This window comes from Macrosteles quadrilineatus, unplaced genomic scaffold (genome assembly GCF_028750875.1).
Source record: "Macrosteles quadrilineatus isolate MER2022 unplaced genomic scaffold, UCM_ALF_1.0 Scaffold_2__2_contigs__length_208266976, whole genome shotgun sequence".
NCBI lineage: Eukaryota > Metazoa > Arthropoda > Insecta > Hemiptera > Cicadellidae > Macrosteles > Macrosteles quadrilineatus.
Genome location: NW_026542595.1, coordinates 30,416,077 through 30,439,145, shown reverse-complemented (window position 1 = coordinate 30,439,145; position 23,069 = coordinate 30,416,077). Strand labels below are relative to the sequence as shown.

Genomic DNA, 23,069 nt, shown 5'->3' with positions numbered 1-23,069 from the left:
GACAATTAATTATTTCTACGTTTCTATTTTACACTTATTACATTTACTAGTACAAATAATTGATTATGGCCTCCTTACAAGGAAATGAAACATTGAGTGAACTGAAGAAAGCAAGGGCTGTTGTTAAAGGTCAGTTGACTAGAGCTGGGAGAATGCTGGAAGAATTGTCTAGTATTAAAATTGATAGTATCAGAACAAGACTCTCAGTGATACATGCTTATTGGGAACGATTCGAGCAAATCCAGCACAACATTGAAGTAAAAACAGATGAAGAAGAACTTGACACTGAAATCACATACAGGACCGACATGGAGGATATGTATTTCAAAATAGTTGATGTATTACAACTCCGATTAAGTGAATTGGAAAGAGTCAACGAAACAGAAGAACTACAGCAGATCAGACCATACAGTGTTGATACTCAGAAATTGCGACCGCTTACATCAACAATTTCGTTCACACCCTTTCAAGATGACGAGACATTCAAGAATTTCATAAGACGTCTAGAAGTCTTCATTCACTTACATGGACAAGGAATGCATCCTACAGATAAGGTATACACATTACTTCATTCTTTAACCCCTAGCCTACATCAGAAGGTTTATGATTTATGTGCTCCAGAAGTACCTCTGGATAAGTCATATACAGAATTGGTGAGAATGTTGACAGATTATGTTGATCCACAGCCAAGTACTTGGGCTTTACAGCACAAATTCATGTCTAGAGTACAGGAGCCCAATGAAACAGTTAAGATTTATTCAGTTGAATTGCAAAAACTTACATCTAATTGTGAGTTTAACTGTGAGTCTTGCCAGAAATCAATCGCTAATACACTTTTGCGAATGCAGTTCATAAGGGGGTTAGTTAATAAAGATATTAGAGCCAAATTGCTTCAGGATAATTCATTAGTATCGTTTCAAGATGTTGTCAAAGCAGCGACAGCGATGGAAATTGCAAACCACGAGAGTGATCTATCTGAATACTATGCAACTAAAACTAATAGGCCTAGTACAGTACATCAGATTGAGGATAAATACAAAAATGTATCAACTAAATCGCACATGACGTCAAACCAGAAAAAGCCTTCACCTCTTTTTGAGAGTCTTAAAGGAAAATGTTACAGATGTGGTTCTCAAAACCATAGGGCCAATAACTGTGAGTTTGCTTCAAAGATATGTAATAAATGCAAGAAACAGGGACACTTAGCCAGAGTATGTTTAGGATCTACAAGAACAAAAATTCACCAAGCCGAAGAAGAAGACTGTCAAGATGAACAACACGAGATTTTCAAAATAGATAGAAGAAATGGAGATAAAATTATGCTTGACTTATCAGTTGAAGGTAAACCAGTTCAAATGGAACTTGATACCGGTTCTGCTATAAGTACTCTGCCTTACTCTACATTCAAGAAACTTGAGATTAATAGGAAAATTTTTCATACACAAGTGCAGCTACGAACATACACTCGAGAAGTCTTCAAACCAAAAGGAGTTGTTTTTGTGCGTTGTACATACAAGGATCAGAAATTTACAGGCAAACTTTACATCGTGGATGACAACCTTGACGCAATATTTGGTCGCGATTGGTTGCGAGAAGTACAGTTAGACTGGGCTGAACTAAAGGCAGTACAACAATACCCAAAAGTAGGTGGTCTTGACAATCTTTTAGAGAAGTTCAAGGATGTGTTTGAGCCAGGTATCGGTAAGATTCCAGATCAACTTGGACACTTACAACTTGTCGATGGGGCTCGTCCGGTATTTATGAAGGCTAGGCCTGTACCGTACGCATTAAAACTGAAAGTGGAACAAGAACTTGACCGCTTAGAAGAAGCAGGAATAATTTCTAAAACTCAAGAATCTGAGTGGGGAACACCAATCGTTCCTGTAGTCAAGCCTAACGGAGATGTGAGAATATGCGCGGATTACAAAGTGACAGTAAACAAGCAGATCCAAGATGAACATCACCCTATTCCCAAAATTGAAGACATATTTGTCAACATGAATGGTGGAAAATTATTTTGTACACTAGATTTAAGAAATGCTTACCTTCATTTGGAAATGGACAGTGATAGTGCAAATATTCAAACCTTAAGCACGCATAAGGGACAGTACAGGGTACATAGATTAATGTTTGGTATTAAAGTTGCTCCTGGAATTTGGCAGAAAACAATGGACAAGACGTTGGCAGGCCTAGAGGGGATACAGTGCTTCTTTGACGATATAGTCATTCAGGGAAATTCAGAAGAGGAACTACTTCTGCGTTTGGAAAGTGTCTTAGGAAAACTAAGAGAAAAAGGTTTAAGACTCAATCGTGACAAATGCAAGTTTCTCCAGAAAAGAATATATTATTTGGGCCACGTCATTGATGAAAAAGGTATACATAAATGTATGGACAAAGTAGCTGCCCTAACTAAGGCAAGAAAACCTGAGAATGTAAGCGAACTCCGGACATTTTTAGGTTTGGTAAACTATTACAACCGATTCATAAAAGACCTAGCTACTCTACTGAAACCATTACATAAACTTTTACAGAAAGGGAACAAATACGTTTGGAATGAACAATGTGAACAGAGTTTTGAACAAATCAAGAAAGTTATCTCCAGTGATACTGTTCTTTGCCACTACAGTCCAGAACTACCACTAGTATTAGCTACAGACGCATCTCCTGTTGGGTTAGGCGCTGTTATATCACACCGTTTTCCTGATGGGACCGAGAAACCAATTGCTTTTGCCTCTCGAACGTTGACGAAGCCTGAAGAAAAATATAGTCAGATAGACAAGGAAGCAACTGGCATTATTTGGGGCCTAAAAAAGTTCTTTACTTATTGTTACGGTCGCAAATTCACCCTCGTAACCGACCACAAACCACTAGTCACAATCTTCAACCCAGAAAAAAATCTTCCATCCATGTCTGCAACTCGTTTGTTCAATTATTCTCATTATTTATCAGGCTTTGATTACAGCATTGAGTTCAGAAGATCAAATGAACATGGAAACGCTGATTTTCTCTCTAGATTTCCTACTGAGACACAAAATAGTACCTGCATTGACCAAATTGATGTTTTCCTAACAAGTCAGATCAATCAAATGAGTTTGGATCATAAGTTGGTAGCAAAAGAAACTTCCCATGACACGGAAATGAATAAGATAGTACACGCTTAACAAAATGGCCAGTCTGTTGAAAAACTTGGATTTCACGATGGTGAACTGAGTCTTCATGAAGGTTGTATCCTCAAGGGATGGAGGGTTATGATTCCGGAGTCTCTTACTAAAACTGTTTTGAATGAATTACACTTTGGACACATGGGTGTATTGAAAACGAAAGCATTAGCCAGAAGTTTTTGTTATTGGAAAGGACAAGACAAAGATATCGAGGAGATGATTGCATCATGCAGAGCGTGTAGAGAAAAACAAAATGCACCACAAAAAGAAGTGAACCATCCTTGGATACCAGCTACTAGACCTTGGGAAAGGATTCACATTGATTTTGCTGGCCCTACAAATGGACTTTACTTCCTGTTAGTCATTGACGCATTTACCAAATGGGTAGAAGTATTGCCTACGAAATGTACTACAGCTACTTGGACAGTAAAGGAGTTGCGAAAAATGTTTTCTACTTTTGGATTACCAGATCTTCTTGTGTCAGACAATGGACGACAGTTTACTTCCTTAGAGTTTACTAGCTTCCTTGAACAGTGTGGAATTACACATAAAACAACTGCACCATATCACCCTTCATCTAATGGGCAGGCTGAACGTTTTGTTCAAACTGTAAAGAAATCACTTAAATGTATGGAAAATGAACATGGGACCATCGATGAAAAATTACATAGATTTCTAATGCAGATCCGCCAAGCTCCTAATTCAACGGGAACCTCTTCATATTTCCTCATGTTTAATAGAAAGATTCGCACTTATCTAAGTCTACTAAAGCCTCGGGGAAAACACGAACCTACCTGTCCAAAAGGTATAATGCGAAGATTCAATCCTGGGGACCGCGTACAAGTCAGAAATTATTCAGGAAGAGACAAGTGGGCCTTGGGAACAGTTGAAATTAAAGATGGTAATCTTCATTATTACGTTAGAATGGATGATGGTCAAACTTGGAGGCGACACGTCGACCAGATGCTACGCACAAAACTTTAAGGGGGGGACCACTGTTACATATGTTATTAAGATTCACAGATGTTCAGATTTATTTATTATTATGTTTGTTTAATGCAATGTTGTTGTTTAGTTCAAGCTAACATTATGAAATGATTAAATTGAGTTTTATACAGTTCTTGTTAATAATTGTATTTAATAGTCTGTATATGTACTGAATGAGCTACATAACGTTAATATAATCTATATAAAGCGGCAAATTCAAATACAAAAACCATAATATACGTAATTGTTTCATTGTTGCGGTGCACAAAAAAGCCAGAGTCCTGTAAAATCAATATACTGTACTATCTATAACCACTATATGCAAACAAACTGTTAATAACTATGTATTATTTTAAAATGTAAACTATGCACCCCAAATTTTGTATCAAACATTTTGTTGTGCGACCTCGTATAAAAAATCTACAAAGAAAAGTTTCATAAATTAATCCATAAAAATTACTTTTTTATGTTTATGATATTTTTTAACTATGAATATTTAGGATACCATGGTAAATACACTTTTTGTAGAGTATCGTAACGCAAAATGATTAATTAAAGATTGCGTTACTATCCTTATCCGTTTTAAAGTTATAGCTTAATTTCTAAGAGACTGTAAATTTATCTAAAAGGGGGGGGGGGTAGAGGAAAGCACAAAGGGGTAGGAGTGGGGACTTTTGGGAAAATGATCATCTCAACATGGTCTAACAGCATAGAAAAATTCAGCTTTCCCATAGTTACTTACAACATCAAACCTATATTGACTGTGGGCTACGTACCATCCATGCGCGCCTCGATACTACTACGAATTTTCCACGTTTACTCTTACTGAAATCAACGTAGCTCTGTTGTTTTTGCACAGATTTGTTTAAACTTGGTGCTGTTGTACTACTTGTTAGTTTTTCTAACCATAAATAGTTTGTAACATGCCCTAAACAAGCGCAATATTTCCGATATTTCATTTTAAAGTATTTTTATATTTTATTATTTGCAATAAATGTTGATTAGCGCCTAAAGTATAAGAGATAGAAGAAAGGTTGTAATAACCTTTTTGAAGGACAATATATTTAGGCGTAGATAGACGCTTAATTCACCTTTCTATCATTAACCGTTTGTGAGTTAGACGCGGAAACGTAAACCGATGACCCGCGCAACTTCCCCCCCTCCCCCCCGAGTTGTGACCAGCCTAGAAATGAGACATCGTCGATTTTTTTCATCTACTAGATGTCCCCAACAATAATCAAAAGTCAAATTTTGTCAGACTTTCAGTGCATACTCAACCCGTTTAGCGCCTGGACTAATGATCATGTTAATGTTTATGTTTTTTTGCCATTTATAAAAGTATTACATATCATTAGCAATGAATGTGTTAAACTTAAACTAATCCATGACATCACAGTTTTCACGACAGTGACTTTAGTTCACAAACCAAACAATATAGATAGGTATAGTTAACATTACCTTTATGCATAACTGTACAATTATTAAGAGAAGATAAAAGCTAAGAGAAAAAACTATCTTTTTCCCCTTAAAAATAGATAGGGGGGGAAATGAAAGAGGTTAAGCGATTTTTTAATTTATATTTATGCAATTAAAGCTTATTGATGTAAACATGCAGTGTAATGGAAGATTTTTTAATCAAACTATTTTAAAACAACATTCAATTTAAACAACCATAACTGTACAATTCTAACAGCAATATGTTATGTGGCATACTTTGCAGAAAAATGATAGGCTACTACGTTTTTACTTCCATATACACATTGTTTGTCTCCTAAAGTTATTTTAATAGAACAGTTTTAACAATATTAATACTTTTAAAATGAACCTGAAAATGTTTTATTTAGATATGTGTAAACATCAATGAGGTCTAAAGCTATTTTAAGTGTTTGGTATCTTGTGTTACACTTTATTCTCTCCGTGAAGAATTATTTATGCATGTATTCCTAAAAATAGTGAATTATGGACGTTGTGGTACTCACAACCCATTTCAACATTAACTTATACGTTTCAATTATTTACAACTAGGAAGAATTATGGCAATTACTTGGAATGAGTTATAAGATGCCTTTTCAAGTGTTCTCTGCGGATATATGCCTTGTCACATATTGTACATTGGTAAGGGCGCCCATCTGCATGGGTTTGCATATGTCTTCTCAAATGTCCACTTTCTTTGTAAGCTTTATCACACATTGTGCACTGATGGGGTCGTTGCCCTGTATGAGTCAACAGGTGACTCTTTAAATGAGAACTCTGTTTAAACTTTTGATCACAGAGATGACACTCGTGGGGTCGTTCCTGAGAATGGATCAGCATATGTCTGTTTAGATCTCCTTTTTGTGTGAAAGATTTTTCACATACTGTACATTGGTAAGGTTTACCATCAGTGTGAATAAGCAGATGTAACTTTAACTGACCAACTTGTGCAAATGTTTGGTCACAAAATGTACATTGGCGTGGACGCTCATTAACATGTGTGGTAAGATGTCTTCTCAAATTACCACTTTGAGTAAAAGTTTTATTGCATACCACACACTCAAATGGTCGTTTTGAAGAATGAGAGAGCAAATGTACTTTTAAGTGTCCATTTTTTGTAAAAGTCTTTTTGCAAAGATGACATTGGTGGTGCTTGTATTCAATCTGAACCAAAGGGTATATTACAGAATCTTGGTCTCGTAAAGTGTTTTCTTCATTAAGTGTTGACAGACATTTTTCTCTTGAGTTTTCCCCAGAATGGTTTTGTGAACACTCTAACAACATGTTTTCTTCAACAGGAATGGATGGTTCATTTTTCACCAAGTCATTAATATGGTCTAATGAATGTTTCCTTCCTATTTCTTTTGTCTGAACAAGTGGAACCTCTTCAAGAAAATTATTTTCCTGTTTTATAGTCACATTCTCTTCTTTTAAAACCATTTCTACTTCATGTCGGATTTGAATATGTTTGTTTAAGAGGTATTCCTCACAAAATTCTTCGAAACACATTGGGCATTTATATTTCATCCTGTAAAGTTTGGATTTTCCTTTTATAGTTTTAGAGGAAAAACATTTATAGATGTCACTCCATGTTACCTGAAACGACAAAGTAATATGAGTAAAATACAATAGTAGGAAACCCATTATTAGAAAGAAGCCAAAAGTGATTTTGACAGTATCATGTTGGGTTTTTTTAAATGCTTTTTAAATGTTTGGGTGTTTTTGTTATGTTTATGCACTATAATACCATAAAAAACTGTTTTGGCAAATATAACTTCCATGTTGATAGTTGTGGTTGGTAATAGTTTTATTAGACAAAATGTAAAAGACAAGCTACATTTTTTTTATATTCGTATGCCAACATCACAGAACATTCGTTACAAACACAACATGAATAAATAAACAGTATCAGCAATCTGACACATAATTTCTCCCATTAGCTTGTCAACAACCTTTATCATGGACAAGCGGTGGTAGTAACTATGATATTTTATAAGGGAAATCACAAGTTGCAATTTAACCTTTGAACCATAATTTTTACAGCAATGGGAGGTTGCTCTATTTTGTTTGGAATTATGCACCATAACATACTAATGTTAATAAAAAAAAGCATACAACAACTACAAACAACGTCCAGAAAATTTACTAAAAACACAATTTTAAGTATTTAGTTTTAAGTTTATGATTCGTAAATTCAAATTTACCGCTAAGCGCGAGAGAGAGAGAGGTGGAGATTCAACCCATGATGTTCCAACACCGTCAAAAACGGAACCACATCGTTTCCCGCTCACCTATTGGTCGAAACAGAAATTTTCGGTTTGTGTGGTGTTCCCTCGCGGTTACAATAGGGACTCTACCGGTTTTTTGCCTCAGTGAAGAAAAACTCTTGTTACACTCATCGCATTCCATCGTGAGTTATTTCTCGTGTAGTTTTGTGGCTCCCATGTAACGCTTTTAATTACTTTAATTGATGCCACCTTATTGTCCTTTGTGAACCTCCTTTAAAGTGTAAATTAACCCATTTAATCGTAACATTGTGTATTAATCCAACTCTCTCAGTGTCCTCAGTGTGTGTGCATTGACTTGGCTAGGCAACCGCGTTAAATTGAAAGACTATTTTTAGACCGCTGGTTAACATTAAACTTTTGTGTGGTATCGAACCGACATCAAGATCCCTCAGTGATTAAATTTCCCCAATTTCTTTCTTCACAAGCTGCGTTGACAGCGTCCTCTGGCCATGGCCTCTCCAGCCCCTGGCGCCCAATGGCGGACAGTTTGTGATACAACTTCAAACTATTGGTTAGTGTGTAAACAATGTTCTACTATAGTTAAACATTAACCAGTCTTTTTTTTAATTAATGTTGGTACATTTGGTACGTGGTCCTTTGAATTAATAATATGTAAACGTTTTACAATGGAATAACCTTTTGGAACACCAATCAATTTATATAATTAATAGATTGCCAATCTTAAATTTATAATTAAAAACTCCCCAATACAACACACAATTAACATTAGGCTAACACATCCAACCCAATATTTGAAAAATCCAGCATCTATATATATAAAAGGCAAAGCCCTCACTGACTGACTGACTGACTCACTCATCACTAATTCTCCCACTTCCCACTTACCTAGGAGGCTGAAATTTGGTACACTGATTCTTTAGGCATTAAATAGGAAAACTAAGTGGTTTTTATTCTGATCGGACTCTCGGGCTCTGCCCCAGTGGCTCTGGAATTTCCCATGTTAACCTAATGAGTACAGTACTCATATTTAAATGGAGTTAATGAATCATAACAGCTGTTTCAATTAAACAAGTTGGTTCTGTTCTGTGATGTTCAATAGCATTTAAGTTACAAGGATTACCAACAGAGTGCAGCACTATTATTTTTTTAAATTTATGACAACAGCTAATTTGCAACCAAAAGGTGAGTGAGCGTAGCGAACGAACTTCAACTCGGAGGCGAGTTAGCGTAGCGAACGAGCTAACCTGAAGGCAAGTGAGCGCAGCAAACGAGCTCCAACCGTAAAGGTGAGTGAGCGTAGCCACAGAAAACGTACTACTATGACCCAGAATGCCAACCGCATGGTAAAAAGCATTAAGCGGTTTGAGAGAGCTTTGCCTGTCAATCCGTAGGCAGCGCCACCAGCGTTGCTATGCTATTGCATGGCAACGCTGGTGGCGCTGCCTACGGATTGACAGGCAAAGCTCTCTCAAACCGCTTAATGCTTTTTACCATGCGGTTGGCATTCTGGGTTATAGTAGTACGTTTTCTGTGGCGTAGCGAACAAACTTCAACCAGGACGTGTGAGCGCAGCGAACGAGCTCCAACCTAAAGGTGAGTGAGCGTAGCGAACGAACTTCAACCAGGACGTGATTGAGCCATGCGAACGAGCTCACAAATTAAGTTAAACGGGGCAAAGCCCGCGGGTACAGCTAGTTTAAATTAAAAATAAAACTATTGTATATAGTATCCAGGAAGAGGAACTATTGATCAAATATGTAACATGCGCCAGACTATGGAAAAGACTTATGAATACGCAGTTGATTTGCACATGTTAATTGACTTTAAACAGGCGTTTGACAGTATAGACAGGAGAAAACCACTTGATGCCCTTGAGTGTTATGGTTTTCCAGGGAAGCTGGTGCGGCTCACAAACGTTACACTAGAACACACTTATAGTTTAGTAGCTGTGGGTGGTAAACAAAGTAAAATGTTCAGGATTTCAAGAGGTGTCAGGCAGGGTGATGCGCTATCATATGCTTTTTAATTTGACCTTGCATGTGTAGATTAGACCTGAGGGGGAACATTACTCGTAGGAAAATACAAGCGCATGCCTATGCTGATGACATAGCGCTTGTTGCTAGACACCCTGAAGACCTAAAAGAAATGTTTCAGACTATTGAAGAAGAGGCTAGTCGTATGGGTCTGGAAATAAATGAGAACTTACTTGAGTTTGGTGGGTGCATAAACAATTTTAACTTATAAGGCCGGTTTCACAAGAGTCACAAACGTGCGATTTCCATCAGTTTATCGCCATTTCATACCGCACCTTCCTGAACTACACCAGAACACCAGTCCGCTTGGAAAGACTACGAGTACAGTTCAGTGCTACAATGGACGATGAAGAAGGCTCATTTTTTATAATGCTTTTTCGTGCGATACGACGTCGTAGGAAGGTGTTCCGCAGATATTGGGTTCTTCCGATTTTAAGTTCAAGGCTGATGTCAAGCCAATCTTACACTCTACACTCTGAGCTTCGTGAATATCCTGAAAAGTGTTTCACCAACTACAGAATGTCAGAGAGATCGTTTAACGAACTCCTACAGCTCGTAGGAGTTCGGCAATAACCAGCTACAAACGCCAAAATTGTCGAGGACAGAGCCACTGCAGGCGATTGCAGGGCGTTCTAGCGTCAAACGCAAAAAGACGCCACTTCGTGAGAAAGGCACGCCAATGTTAAGTGAATGGGGTTCTTCTTTTCTGCGTCAGGCTGCGATTCTCGAGCCACAAGCGCGCAACAACAGTCAGAAGCGGCGTTCCGCGATTGTGGGGCGTTTAGTGGCTCGTATGAAACCGGCCTAAACTGATTAGGGCAAGACACAAACGTCAGCTCCAGTGTCTATTAGCTTGAATGCATACTCCATTTTTTAGTTTAACTTCTTCAGACCATTTTTCTTTTAATTATGTTTTAATGAGATCAAATCCTGACCTATATTAATTGACCAATGCTGGTTCTGAACCTCGACTTAACAAAATTCCTGCAAACCTAACCTCTACATTTTAACGATAGTAAGAGCCCAAGGGGATAGGTTTAGGGGATTTTAAGAGTATAAACAGTGTTGTCATGTGTGCAGCTTACAACTCTAACAAAATGCTGATTTCGATGAGTCCCGGAAGATGTTTTGAAAAATTGAAGAAAGCAGCTGCCGAAAAAACTATAGTTTGAGTTGGAACAGGAATACAATGTTGAACACAAACCCATCCCTTGGCCATACATGTAGCCAGTGGGATACCCTGGCGATCAAGATAATCTTTGAAACCTGTTAAATGCTTAATTAGTGTGATAAGCAATTTAAAGATTACTTAGGTACTATTTTAACAGTTTTTCTACATCTAGTTAATTTTACGGTAGGGAAGGGAATAGGGCCCAACTGTGGCTGTTGAAAAAATCGCTTCTGAAAAATTTGACTTGAGAGTTGAGATAGTGGTAAAATGGTTAAGTTATCAACATGCCAGCGGAGCGTATACGCCCCCCCTGAAATAATGGATATGAAGAAAAAATAGGTACCGTAATATGAAATATTTATCAAGAATCATGCGCGAAGTCATCGCCGTGGCAGACAGTGATAGTTTGTGCGAGTTCAGGGTTGATTCAACAGACTCAAGCTCCTGCCCGCCGCCTGGCTATCTTCGCTTGTAGCAGTGACCGCTAGAGACCAGAATATCTACCGGCGGAGGGAGGGGAGTAATGTAGAGTTCAGTCAGTGGTAGTCATTGTTATCGTCAGGCCCCTGAGAGGGTGGGGGGAGGCCAGCGAGGGCGTTGTCCAGGGGCCCAGGCTGGGCCTGGTCTAAAATGTAGTATGTAGTTATAACCTTATAATATAATAGAGAATATTTCTGAACGTACTTTTTCAATAATTTCACAATCCATGTTGTATTTTAAATAAAATATTTTTTACGTCTGCTTAAGATTTATTGATGATAATAAATTGATTTATTGATAAAGATTCGGGCTTTGGCAAGGGAGAAACTGTTGAAGTGAAGTGGAAACACTGGTTTAGTGTCAGTTCCTTGTTTTGATTATGCAGTGAGGTTATTGTTTTGTTCTGCTGTTTACCGTGTGAGTAGTGGCGTTGCTTAATGTATATATTAAAGGGAATAAATGTAATTGTTTACTCGTTGACCAACTATTAATAAACTTGTAACTAGTTTTAGTTTTTAAATTGTGTCTTTATTATGCCAGGAACCTTTGTATTAAGATATTTAATTTACCATGAAATTATAACCTAGTTAACTCTTAGTGGGTTTCATCTACCAAGCTTGGCGTTGGCTTGGACTACCGGGCGCCGGGGTAACCGGCAGTGAACGTGTTAACTTGTAACTAGTTTTAGTTTTTAAATTGTGTCTTTATTATGCCAGGAACCTTTGTATTAAGATATTTAATTTACCATGAAATTATAACCTAGTTAACTCTTAGTGGGTTTCATCTACCAAGCTTGGCGTTGGCTTGGACTACCGGGCGCCGGGGTAACCGGCAGTGAACGTGTTAACGTAATTGTACAGCAGAAAAAATATTTAAGTATGAAAATATAAATATCTCAAACAAGCTTTTTATTACAAAAGCAAGAGATCTTTAAATAACAGATCTCTTTTGAAAAAGAAAAGAAAACAAAAGTCCTTTAAATGGTCTTAAAAATGTATTTAAAATCTAAGCAGTGTGATAGTGCTAATAATAAGTTTAAGGCCCAATTCACACAGAACGGACGACGGATGGAGACCTGGCAAGGACATGCCTATGTCCCGTCCCCGTTTTCCAATACAAACAAATTGGCTAATGCAGACACAAGTGACGTGGCACGGGTGGCCGCCCTCGCCACCTCCCTTTGCTATCCCTCGTGGGGTATCGGAAGTGGCAAGTCTGTAGCGCGACCGTTGTCTGTACTGCAAAATGTTGTTTTTAGCAATATTTTAATGCCGTAAAGCCAATACTTTGGAATAATTCCCGAAGAAACACTCATGGGACATGCTGTAGAAATTTTGGAAACATTCTGGATATAAATATAACCATATATAACTCACGAATAACGTAAAATGTTTCGGTTTCTCCCTTTTTCAACCATAATGAATGAACCCAATATCTTCTCCTTTTTTGCCAGTTGGCCAAGAGTACCGGTACCACATCTAACATGTTTCATCATCTTCTTCACTGCTCTCCATTGAGTTGTAGTTAGGACTAAACCAAACCAGTTGACATAAATAACTACAGATAGCCTCAACCAAAACGTCTACAATTTTTCTCGCCACTGTCCTGTCTCTTCTGTGTGCATTGTACACGTCTCCACCTCTGCCACATCTCCGCCTAACGCCCGTTCTGTGTGAATTGGCACTAAGACCATCAACCAGAGCCAGAGCCAGCAGCGCGTTGTGTTGGTGGGGGGGGGGGGAGTCGAGTGGGCCCGCGGCAACGATTGCCCAGGGGCCCGTGATTTCTCTCTGCACGCCTGGTTATTGTTTGTTATTTACATCTGTTAGACATTTTATGTTGTACTGAAATGTTAACGTTTTGTAGTTTGCACAATAGAATACTTATAAGCCTACAGTACTTAAAACCCCTCCGAATAAGATAATCACAATTGCGTATTTACTCCTTAGGTTCAGATAAGTGTTTACAGATGGGATTACACACTGTTAAATCTTTACCAATGTTTTTTTTTTATTTAGTAATTGAGATATTTTCTTCATTTGGCTTGAATTGATTCTCAAATTAAGTTGTCTCTGGAGGTGTAATGGGGTCTAGTAATCTCGGCGTGGTGTCTAGTTTTCCATCTTGGTAATGGTGTCTAGTAATCTGGGTGTGGTGTCTAGTAATATTGGTGAGGTGTCTAGTAACTTGTAGGAAACTGCCATGTCACGATGTTTAACTCTAGATCTTGCGCTGGTCGATTATTAACCACTAAACCGCGAGTCCTCAGTGGTGCTGGTTGATCATCGACCAAGACGACACGGGTCAGGTTTTTCTATTATTAAATTATAAAAACCGTTTTAAATCGCAATGAATCTTTTACCATTAGAAAGATGAGATTCTGAGGATTCATTTTCGTGTGTAAAACATTTTTGAGCGAGTATGTAGCAAGAAACACAGTTTGAAAAACTAGAGTTCAAAATAGGTAGGCCTATTGGCGGTGGAAAGTGTTGGTCCTATATTTCTATGTAATCATATTTCACACAACCTTTAATGTGTGTGACTTATATTCACAAACAACTTAGGACTGTTCTGTGGCGAAATAATTGATATGGTACCACTACAGAGGGCCAAAATATACCCACCACTGTTGGTGAATAAAATGACCGCCAGATCTAGGGTTGAGTTTTTCAAGCTTTTTCAAAATTGTAGATTGTCAATCTAGGCGTAGTGTCTACAGGTAGTCTCGGCGACAAAAAAGTCATTTGAGAACGTTAGTGTTGGTGTCTAGGAACAGTTTGAAAACGTCTTATAGGACGTTTTAGGTGAGTTGGGGAAGTAAATAATAACCGATCAAGTAAGTCCAAATTATATTCCACTTAGCAAAATATTTTCTAACCAGATTGAAAGAGGCAATTTGGGGTAGGCCTAGGCCTAAACTTCTGTATCTGTTGTCAAAAACAACCGAATGAAAAATTATTTGATATATATCGATTCGGTATTTCATTAAAGATATCGTTTAACTTAGTTAGTTAGGTAAGGTTACTGTAACCTAAGCAACCAAACGATATATCGAATGAAATAAATAATCGATCGATATTTTCATTCAGTTGTTTTTGACAACAGATACGGAAGTCTACCGCAATTATCAATAAGACTGCAAACAATCTTTGAGTAGGAAGTTTTCACTTGTGTGAAACTGGCAATAACTCAGCAATAAGTAAGTTAAGTTAGTGCGTTTTTCACACTAATGGATTTTTTCTTACATAACTTAATTCCTAACTGATGGTTAGTAAATGTAAGTTAGCCTAACTTAACTTATACCTACTTTTGTTTAATGCAAAAAGTAACGGACTCTTCTTTATAAACTGTGACCTACCGTACTTTGTAGAGGCCTACTATTTTTCAAAACATTTTGTATAAGTTAAACTTAAGTTGAGGCCTAATTCGAAACAATAACTTAAGTTAATGGTTTGAAGGAAACTGAAAAGTTTTGTTTTTAAGTTAGATAAAAATTGAAAAAAAAAACATTTTTACCCAGTTAAAACCTCCACAAAGCCCCCCGATCTGCAACCATTCAGGTTCTTTAAACACTTTTTCTTAATTAGGTTAACTTATTTTAGGTTAAAGTTACATGTTTGAAAACAATTTCATAAAAATTTGATGATTTTTACTCAACTTAGGCCTAGGCCTACTCAAGTTAAAAACTTATGCTGAAGTTAATCGACAGATATTTGAATCAGATTATGTTTTTGGCCTTCTGGAAAACTCAAAACGAAAAAGTAGGTTTCGTTTCCGTTTTCGGACCTAAATCGGTCCTGGATTTAGAGGTCTGACTATGAGATAGTGATGTACGATACGTATCGTATCGTATCGGAATATCGCGATACGCGAGGGACGATACGATATTTCGATACGATATTTGAAAAACGATACGTATCATATCGCCTAAAACGATATTTGTATTTATATCGGCACATAGAGCGATACGATTCATGTCAAAACGATATTTTTAAGCTTTTTTTGCGCAGGCCGAGCAAACTGCAAAATCTGTACTCTGTGGATGTGTAGTTTGAAATAGGAGTTTTTGACGTCTGTATTTTTGGTTTTTACTTTATAATGTACCAGTCCCATCCCAGTCCAGTCCATTTCCACTAGCGTTATATCTAGCACTAGCAGTGCAGAGTGTGGGAACTGTCTGTGGCAATTACATTAATGTGTCTGCAATGCTAAAATTCTATGGGAAGGATAGGGAAACAGGTCCAAGACGTAGGGAGTTGTGAAGGAAGGAAGTAGTAAAGGCGAGCAGTATTGGAGTGTTTCATGTTTTAAATAAAAACACAATTGAAGTTTCAATACTATTTATTATAAATTGTAATTAACATCGACAGAAATACATTTAGGCTGCAGTTAATGAGCCGACATCTTTTATTCTCAATCGGAAATCAAATAATCAAATACACTTAAAAGAGAATACACAAAGACCAAAGAGTAATACCTTTAAACATGGACTTCACTATATACATATATCAACATCCCCTCTCTTTTATAAAATTGAAAATTTTAACTTTCCAAAATACAACTTTAACATTTTCCTTTCAAGTCTAACAAAATATACACCAAAACCTAATCATAAGACAACCGCTTTGGATTTCTTATCAATCTACCATTTCGGCTTACACAACCATCGAAACTTTTAACAATTTGTTCTTCTGATGAAATTCTAGGAGTTGGGCCTACTGGTCTTTGAAACAACACTGGACTACTTTGCGGAGAAATAAGGCTATTACCATTAGTACCTGACAAACTGATTTGTGAATCTGACTTAGGACTTGTTTCAGGCATTATGGTTTCATTAACTGTATCATTAGACAAATCTGGCCTAATCATCTTCCTATTTCTTACAAACATTTTATCTTTCTCATCAGACAAAACATAGGATCTGGGGATTCTATTTTTTTCTACAACTTTTCCTGCTGTCCAAGGTGAATCAACAGTTTTCTTAAAATACACTTTGTCTCCTACATTTAAAGAGGGTAACTCTTTGCTATTTCTATCATAGTACTTTTTAATACAATCTTTTCTCTTGTCTGACAAAATTTTGTTAGGTTTTGTTACTTTAGGCTGCAAACTACTTTTAGACAGTGGCAATAGGCCATTGAGTTTTCTACTAAACATTAACTCTGCCGGTGAAGGTTGATATTGTTTACTAGTGTTACGATAACTTAACAATGCAAGATACACATCAGACTTAGATTCTTTTGTTTTCTTCAGTAAATTTTTCGCTATTTTGACACCTGACTCAGCTTGACCATTAGATTGAGAGTGTTTTGGACTAACTATCACTAGCTTAAAATCGTACAACACAGAAAACTCGTGAAAAGCGTTAGAAGTGAATTGACTTCCTGAATCAACTACTAAAGTAACAGGAATTCCATGGCGAGCAAATATTGATTTGCATTTCTCGATTACAGTTTTTGAAGTAATGTCTGACAAAGATACTAACTCAATATATTTAGAATAATAGTCCATTAGTACAAGAAAATATTGGTTATCAAACTCAAAAATGTCACCTGACACTTTATGCCAAGGCAAATCTGGTACATCATGAAACAACAACGGTTCTTTTGCATTCATAGGCTTAAACTTAGCACAAACACTACATTTATTTACAAAACTTTCAATGTCTTTATGTAAGGTGGGCCAATACAATAAATTGCGTGCCCTAATCTCACATGTTTGTTTTCCTACATGGCCACAATGCAAACTTTCAAGCATCATTTTATGAAGTGAACTAGGTACAACAATAGATTGATTTTTGAAAACAAGATCATCTACAATATGAAGATCATGTTTAATACTCCAAAATGGTAAAACCATATTACTGACTTCAGGCTTTTGAGGCCAACCTTTAGATATATACATCTTTAAAATACCTAGACATTCATCTGAACTGGTTTTTTCTCTTAGCAGGTTTAGTTTACTTTCAGACACGGGAAGATAAGATTTTAACATATTTACCTCACAAATGATGTCCTCATCTAAAACATCAATATCTTCTTTACCTTCTACTGGAAGTGCTGCACGTGACAGTGTATCAGCTATATACATCAATTTACCTGGCTTGTATACAACAATTAAGTCATAGCGTTGAACTTTTAGCATCATTCGCTGTAATCTTAAAGGAGCAGCAGTAATGGGCTTCCTAAACAAACATTCTAAGGGTTTGTGATCAGTTTCAACAGTTACTTTCCTAGAGAAAATAAATTGGTGAAATCTAGTGCAACCAAAAACTATGGCTAGCATTTCTCGTTCTATCTGACAATAATTTGACTGAGTCTTAGTGAGCGCTCTAGACGCATACGCAATTGGATTATCACCACATAACAATACAGCACCTAAACCAGTTGAGGAACAATCTACAGACAATGTTATTGGCTTACTTGGGTCATAATATGATAAAACAGGAGGAGATACTAACAAAGACTTTAAAGTCAAAAATGCATTTTGTTGTTCGGCATTCCATTGAAATAAAACATCTTTATGTGAAAGAACTCGCAAAGGAGATGTTACAGTCGAATAATTTGGAATAAACTTTGATAAGTAATTGGTAACTCCTAAAAATCTTTCCAAGTCTTTACGATCTTTAGGTATTGGCATCTCCTGTACAGCTTTAAGCTTAGAAGGATCCGGAGTTAAACCATACTCAGTAAACCGATGACCCAAAAACAAAACTTCACTCTCAGCAAATTTACATTTCCTAGAGTTAAACTTAATATTAAAATCCTTAGCTCTTTTTAATACTTCCTTTAATCTTAAATCATGTGTTTGTTTATCAGGAGCACCTATGCAAATGTCATCTATGTAGGTGACTACACCATCAATACCTTCAAATATTTGAGATACAGTAGAATGAAATATATCCGGTGCACTTGAGATACCATATGGCAAACGAAGGTATCTATATCTACCAAAAGGTGTATTAAACGTACACAACTTGCTACTAATATTATCCAACTTAAGCATCCAAAATGCACTGCTTGCATCAAGAGTTGAAAATATCTTACAATTATTAAACTTTGATGACACTTCATCTATAGTTGGCATTTGACAGTGTGTTCTTTGTATATACTTATTCAGGTTTCTTGGATCTAATACTACCTTTAGTCCAGAATTTTTTTTGTTTATTAAAACTAAACTGTGAACCCATTCTGTAGGTTCATTTTCTTTTACAATAATTCCATTAGCTTCCATTAATTCAAGTTCATTTTTCAAAGGATTTAACAAAGCGAATGGTACTCTACGACATGGTTCAATAATAGGCTTAGCATCTTCACTTAATGACAAATGAACTGTTGTAGGAATGTTACCAATACTACCATCAAAAAGTGAGCTATATTCATTCAAAATGCTACTAACAGAATGTACACTTTCATTAGGCCTGTGCATATTTTGACCTAGAGCAATATTATTTACACTTTGGTTCTTAACATCAGACAATACCTGACCGTTGTAGGCTGCTATAAGACCTAACACGCGACAAGAATTTAAGCCTAAAATTGGCGAACATTTCACATCAACTATTACAAAAGTAATACAGAACATTTTCCTATTGAAAGAGCAATCTAAATCTACAATACCTAGTACCGGTATTTTTTCACCAGTTAGTGTACTAAGATTTATATTTGAGGTGCGTATTAATGCCTTTGATAGGCCTAGCCTATTAAACAAATCAATTGGGATGATATTTGTCTGAGCACCTGTATCTATTTTAAATGATATTGTGTGTTCCCTAATGTTCAAATTCTCTAGCCATTCATTAGCCCTGGCTTTACACATGTAATTTTTAGGAACAGAATCATTAACTGAACATATATTACTGAATAAAAAGTTTTTGTCAATCACGTAATTAGGTATAGATTCAGACGTGAGCGATACCGTATCAATTGAAAAATATTCTTGTGCACAAGTACTTTTAGAAGAACTGTCTTGCCTACCTTGCCTTATAGCTACATCTCTCGAATTAGAATCTAAACTTAGGCCTACTTCACAAACCTTTTTGGCTGATTTGCATACACTGGCAAAGTGGTTGTTTTTACCGCACTTATAGCACACTAGGCCATACGCAGAGCACTTGTTAATACCGTGATTTTTCCCACAATTACGGCAGTTTGAAATAAACTTCTTAGCACTTGTACTTTTGTTAGGCCTACCTGTCCCAGTTGATTTCTGCTGTGACGGTGGATGAAATTTGTTCCGTTGGTCCTGATGAACCTGTTTCTGTCTGAACGTTTGTGGTTGTTGGTAACCCCTCTCTCGTTGCTTATGGACGTTTACTGTATGGACATTATGTTCTGCTTCAAGTTCTCTGATGTGTTGTTTAGACAGCTCAGCAGCTTTACAGATTGCTAAAGTCTTCTCCAAGTTAATCTCCGGCTCTCTCAATAAACGTTCCCTGATATTCTGGTTTTGAGAGTTAAGCCCTGATATTAAGACATCGCAAACAAGACTTTCGCGGACAGAGTCAAATTCACAAGCGAGGCTCAAGTTAACTAAGTCTGTATAGAAACTATCGATGGATTCAGATGGCAGCTGTTTCCTATTTAGAAATTTATGTCTCAGAACCGTGAGGTTTTTCTTAGGCGAGAAATGGTTTTCAAATTTACTTACCACCACGTCGTACTTTTTTGCATCTTCGGATGAGAGGTTAAACGAATTGAAAATGTCTATGCATTTGTCACCCAAATTATGTAGTAGTAGAGCAACCTTCCTAGCGTCATTTTCAGAATTTAGGTTAGAAGCCAAGAGATAAATCTCAAATTTCTGATACCAGTGCTTCCAATTTTCGGCTAAATTGCCCTCGAAATTAAAATTCTGAAGATTGCATGGAACCATTGTGAAATTTTCAGTTTTTCTAGACACAGTCCTTTGTTCAGTTTGTTGAAGCACGTTTTCATCTTCCGACTCACTCATTGTTATAACACATTTTTATGTTAATTTATTACTCACGCACTTGAATTTATTTGTATCCCACTTATAAGACACCATGTTTCATGTTTTAAATAAAAACACAATTGAAGTTTCAATACTATTTATTATAAATTGTAATTAACATCGACAGAAATACATTTAGGCTGCAGTTAATGAGCCGACATCTTTTATTCTCAATCGGAAATCAAATAATCAAATACACTTAAAAGAGAATACACAAAGACCAAAGAGTAATACCTTTAAACATGGACTTCACTATATACATATATCAACATGGAGTGTGGGAATGGATTAATGTATCTGCAATACTTAGACTGTTTTCAGAGTAAACTAATGATTTTCCCCGAGCAAAGCTCGGTCCCCAGGTACTTATATAAATTTGCCGTTTCTAGGTTAGGTAGGGGAGGGGGAAAACGATACGATACGTATCGTTTTTCGATATTTTTGACGATACGATTCGCGTATCGCGATACAGATTTCCGATTCAATCTGGCGATACGATATTTTTTTCCGATACGTATCGTATCGCTGTATCGCGATACGCGTCCGTATCGCCCATCACTACTATGAGACCTACTGTAATAGCCTATTTTAAACCCGTCACGTACATACCCTAGTACTTGTTAAACAGAGTAGCCTATACTGTAACCTAGATTTCTTTTAAACTGTAATGTGTATCTAATAGACAAGGTAAATCTATCTAGGCCTATCCAAAAACGGCTTTTCCTTTAGCAGAACCCTTAACATCCTAAAGTTAAAACCAAAAACAGATTTTGGCACACCCTATATAGGCCTAGAGGCCCGACTAGATATGATGAAGGTTTGTCTCACCTCTCTTGTTGTCATAGATGTAAAAATAATGTACATTCCAAATGTAATTTATTATTAACTGTATAAGCTGTAATGCTGGCCATTGTTGATTAGTCTTCCAATCAAAATTTCATTTTCTACACTTTAGGTACCTAGTTAGTACTTTAAGGCTACACGACTAAGGTTACACTAGCAAAACATTTTATTTTATCTTTTATGCTTCATCAGTAGGCCTATAACAATAAATAAGTTACAGCTTATCTTATTAAAAGGCCAAGCCCAGTCCCTAGGGATTTGATAGGTTATGATTTTGATTTTGATTGATGTTGGTTCTTGGTTAGGTAGGTGGACTTTGTTTTTGTTTTTGTTGACTGGTTGGTTGATGGCAGAGGCAGGGGCCGGAAGCAGGATGAGATGAGCCGGAGGGGCACACGGGAGGGATTATGGCTAAGATATCTTGTAGTGTCAGCGTTCGTCGCTAGAACCGCTAAGTTGAAAAAATTTGAAATTAATTTTATAATTTTTAGCTATAACATTAATTTTTTAATTATAAAAAAAATGTTTATCATAAAATTAATTTTAAAATTTTCAATTATGAAAAACCTAACCTAACCAACCAAACTTGCTGATAATAAAAAAAGATATAAGATAAAAACCGAATAAAGGTTTATTATTTAAAAAAAATCTAATAAAATTATAATGCATCAAATTCTAAGTTAAGAAGTAGTCGCATTCAAAGCAAAATCTTGGCCGCGGCCCTCGAACTGGCAACGTCGCAAGTGGTGTTGTAACAGCTGTTTTTGTTTGGTAGCAGCTAATGGTATTTGTGTATTTACGAAAGATTGGTTACTGGACTATGACAATATTGACTCCACTTAAAAATGTACAGATATAGATTTTAATTCATATTGTTTCGGGTTTAAATTCTGTATGTTTTATTTTCAATATTTTAATAAATTTATGTTCATAAATTTAAATTTAAATCAATAAAGTGCGAATTAATGAGCTGATGTCACCTGTCTGTCATGTTATCGGGGCGTCTGTCACTGAACAACACCACTTGCGACGTTGCCAATTCTACCAGGCCGCGGCCTGTAGTTAAAGGCAGCTGTACCTGGTAAAATGTTTTCATCCATACGTGTTCCTTTTCTATAAGGCTCGATTACTTGTCATGTAGCTTACTTTGCATTCTAAGCTGTTTTTGTATAGACACTTTTACTTTTTACTTTTTTCCCCTAGTATATGGAGAAAGTTTTGTTTTCATCAAATTTTCGAGTTTGGGTTTTGAGTGGATATATCCGTTTTGGGTCCCCCTGAACCCAAAAAAGTGGTTTTAGAAGTGATGTGTGTGTGTGTGTGTGTGTGTCTGAGTGTGCGTGTGTGTGGATGTGTACAGAGCTACCACCACTCATGTTGTCCAATTTTGATGAAATTTGGTATCTAGGTATTAAATCCATGGTAGGTATCTGCTGGCATTTTATAATTTAATATTTTGAAATTTTTATTTTTAATGGCGATTTTTCATAAAAACCCATAAAATAACGGGGAAATAGGATTTTATCGAAAACGAATAGAACGATTTTGATGAAAAGTATGTTATAGATTTGCCTTTTACCTTTTGCCAGTGCTTCCTCAATCTGCCGCTTATCCTCATCCAAGAACTCTCGCCTATGGCTGATGCACCAAGGAAGAGTTGCAGGCCTGGGAGAAACAAAGGGTGAGCTAGTTTAAACAG

General features: G+C 36.6%; 2 protein-coding genes across 2 annotated transcripts; one reads left to right on the top strand and one right to left on the bottom strand.

The window, feature by feature from the left end:
• The first annotated feature begins 65 nt into the window (after positions 1 to 65).
• LOC128984038 (uncharacterized protein K02A2.6-like) lies at positions 66 to 3,672 on the top strand. Its single transcript, XM_054403322.1, has 2 exons — positions 66 to 2,432; positions 3,646 to 3,672. Exons 1-2 carry the CDS (start codon positions 66 to 68, stop codon positions 3,670 to 3,672), a joined length of 2,394 nt encoding a protein of 797 aa, XP_054259297.1.
• A 2,045-nt stretch (positions 3,673 to 5,717) lies between these two features.
• Positions 5,718 to 21,689, bottom strand: LOC128985916 (zinc finger protein 182-like). Its single transcript, XM_054405901.1, has 2 exons — positions 21,356 to 21,689; positions 5,718 to 7,217 (listed from the first exon to the last, which is right to left on the bottom strand). Exons 1-2 carry the CDS (start codon positions 21,389 to 21,391, stop codon positions 6,189 to 6,191), a joined length of 1,065 nt encoding a protein of 354 aa, XP_054261876.1. The 5' UTR covers positions 21,392 to 21,689; the 3' UTR covers positions 5,718 to 6,188.
• Between the last annotated feature and the right edge of the window lie 1,380 nt (positions 21,690 to 23,069).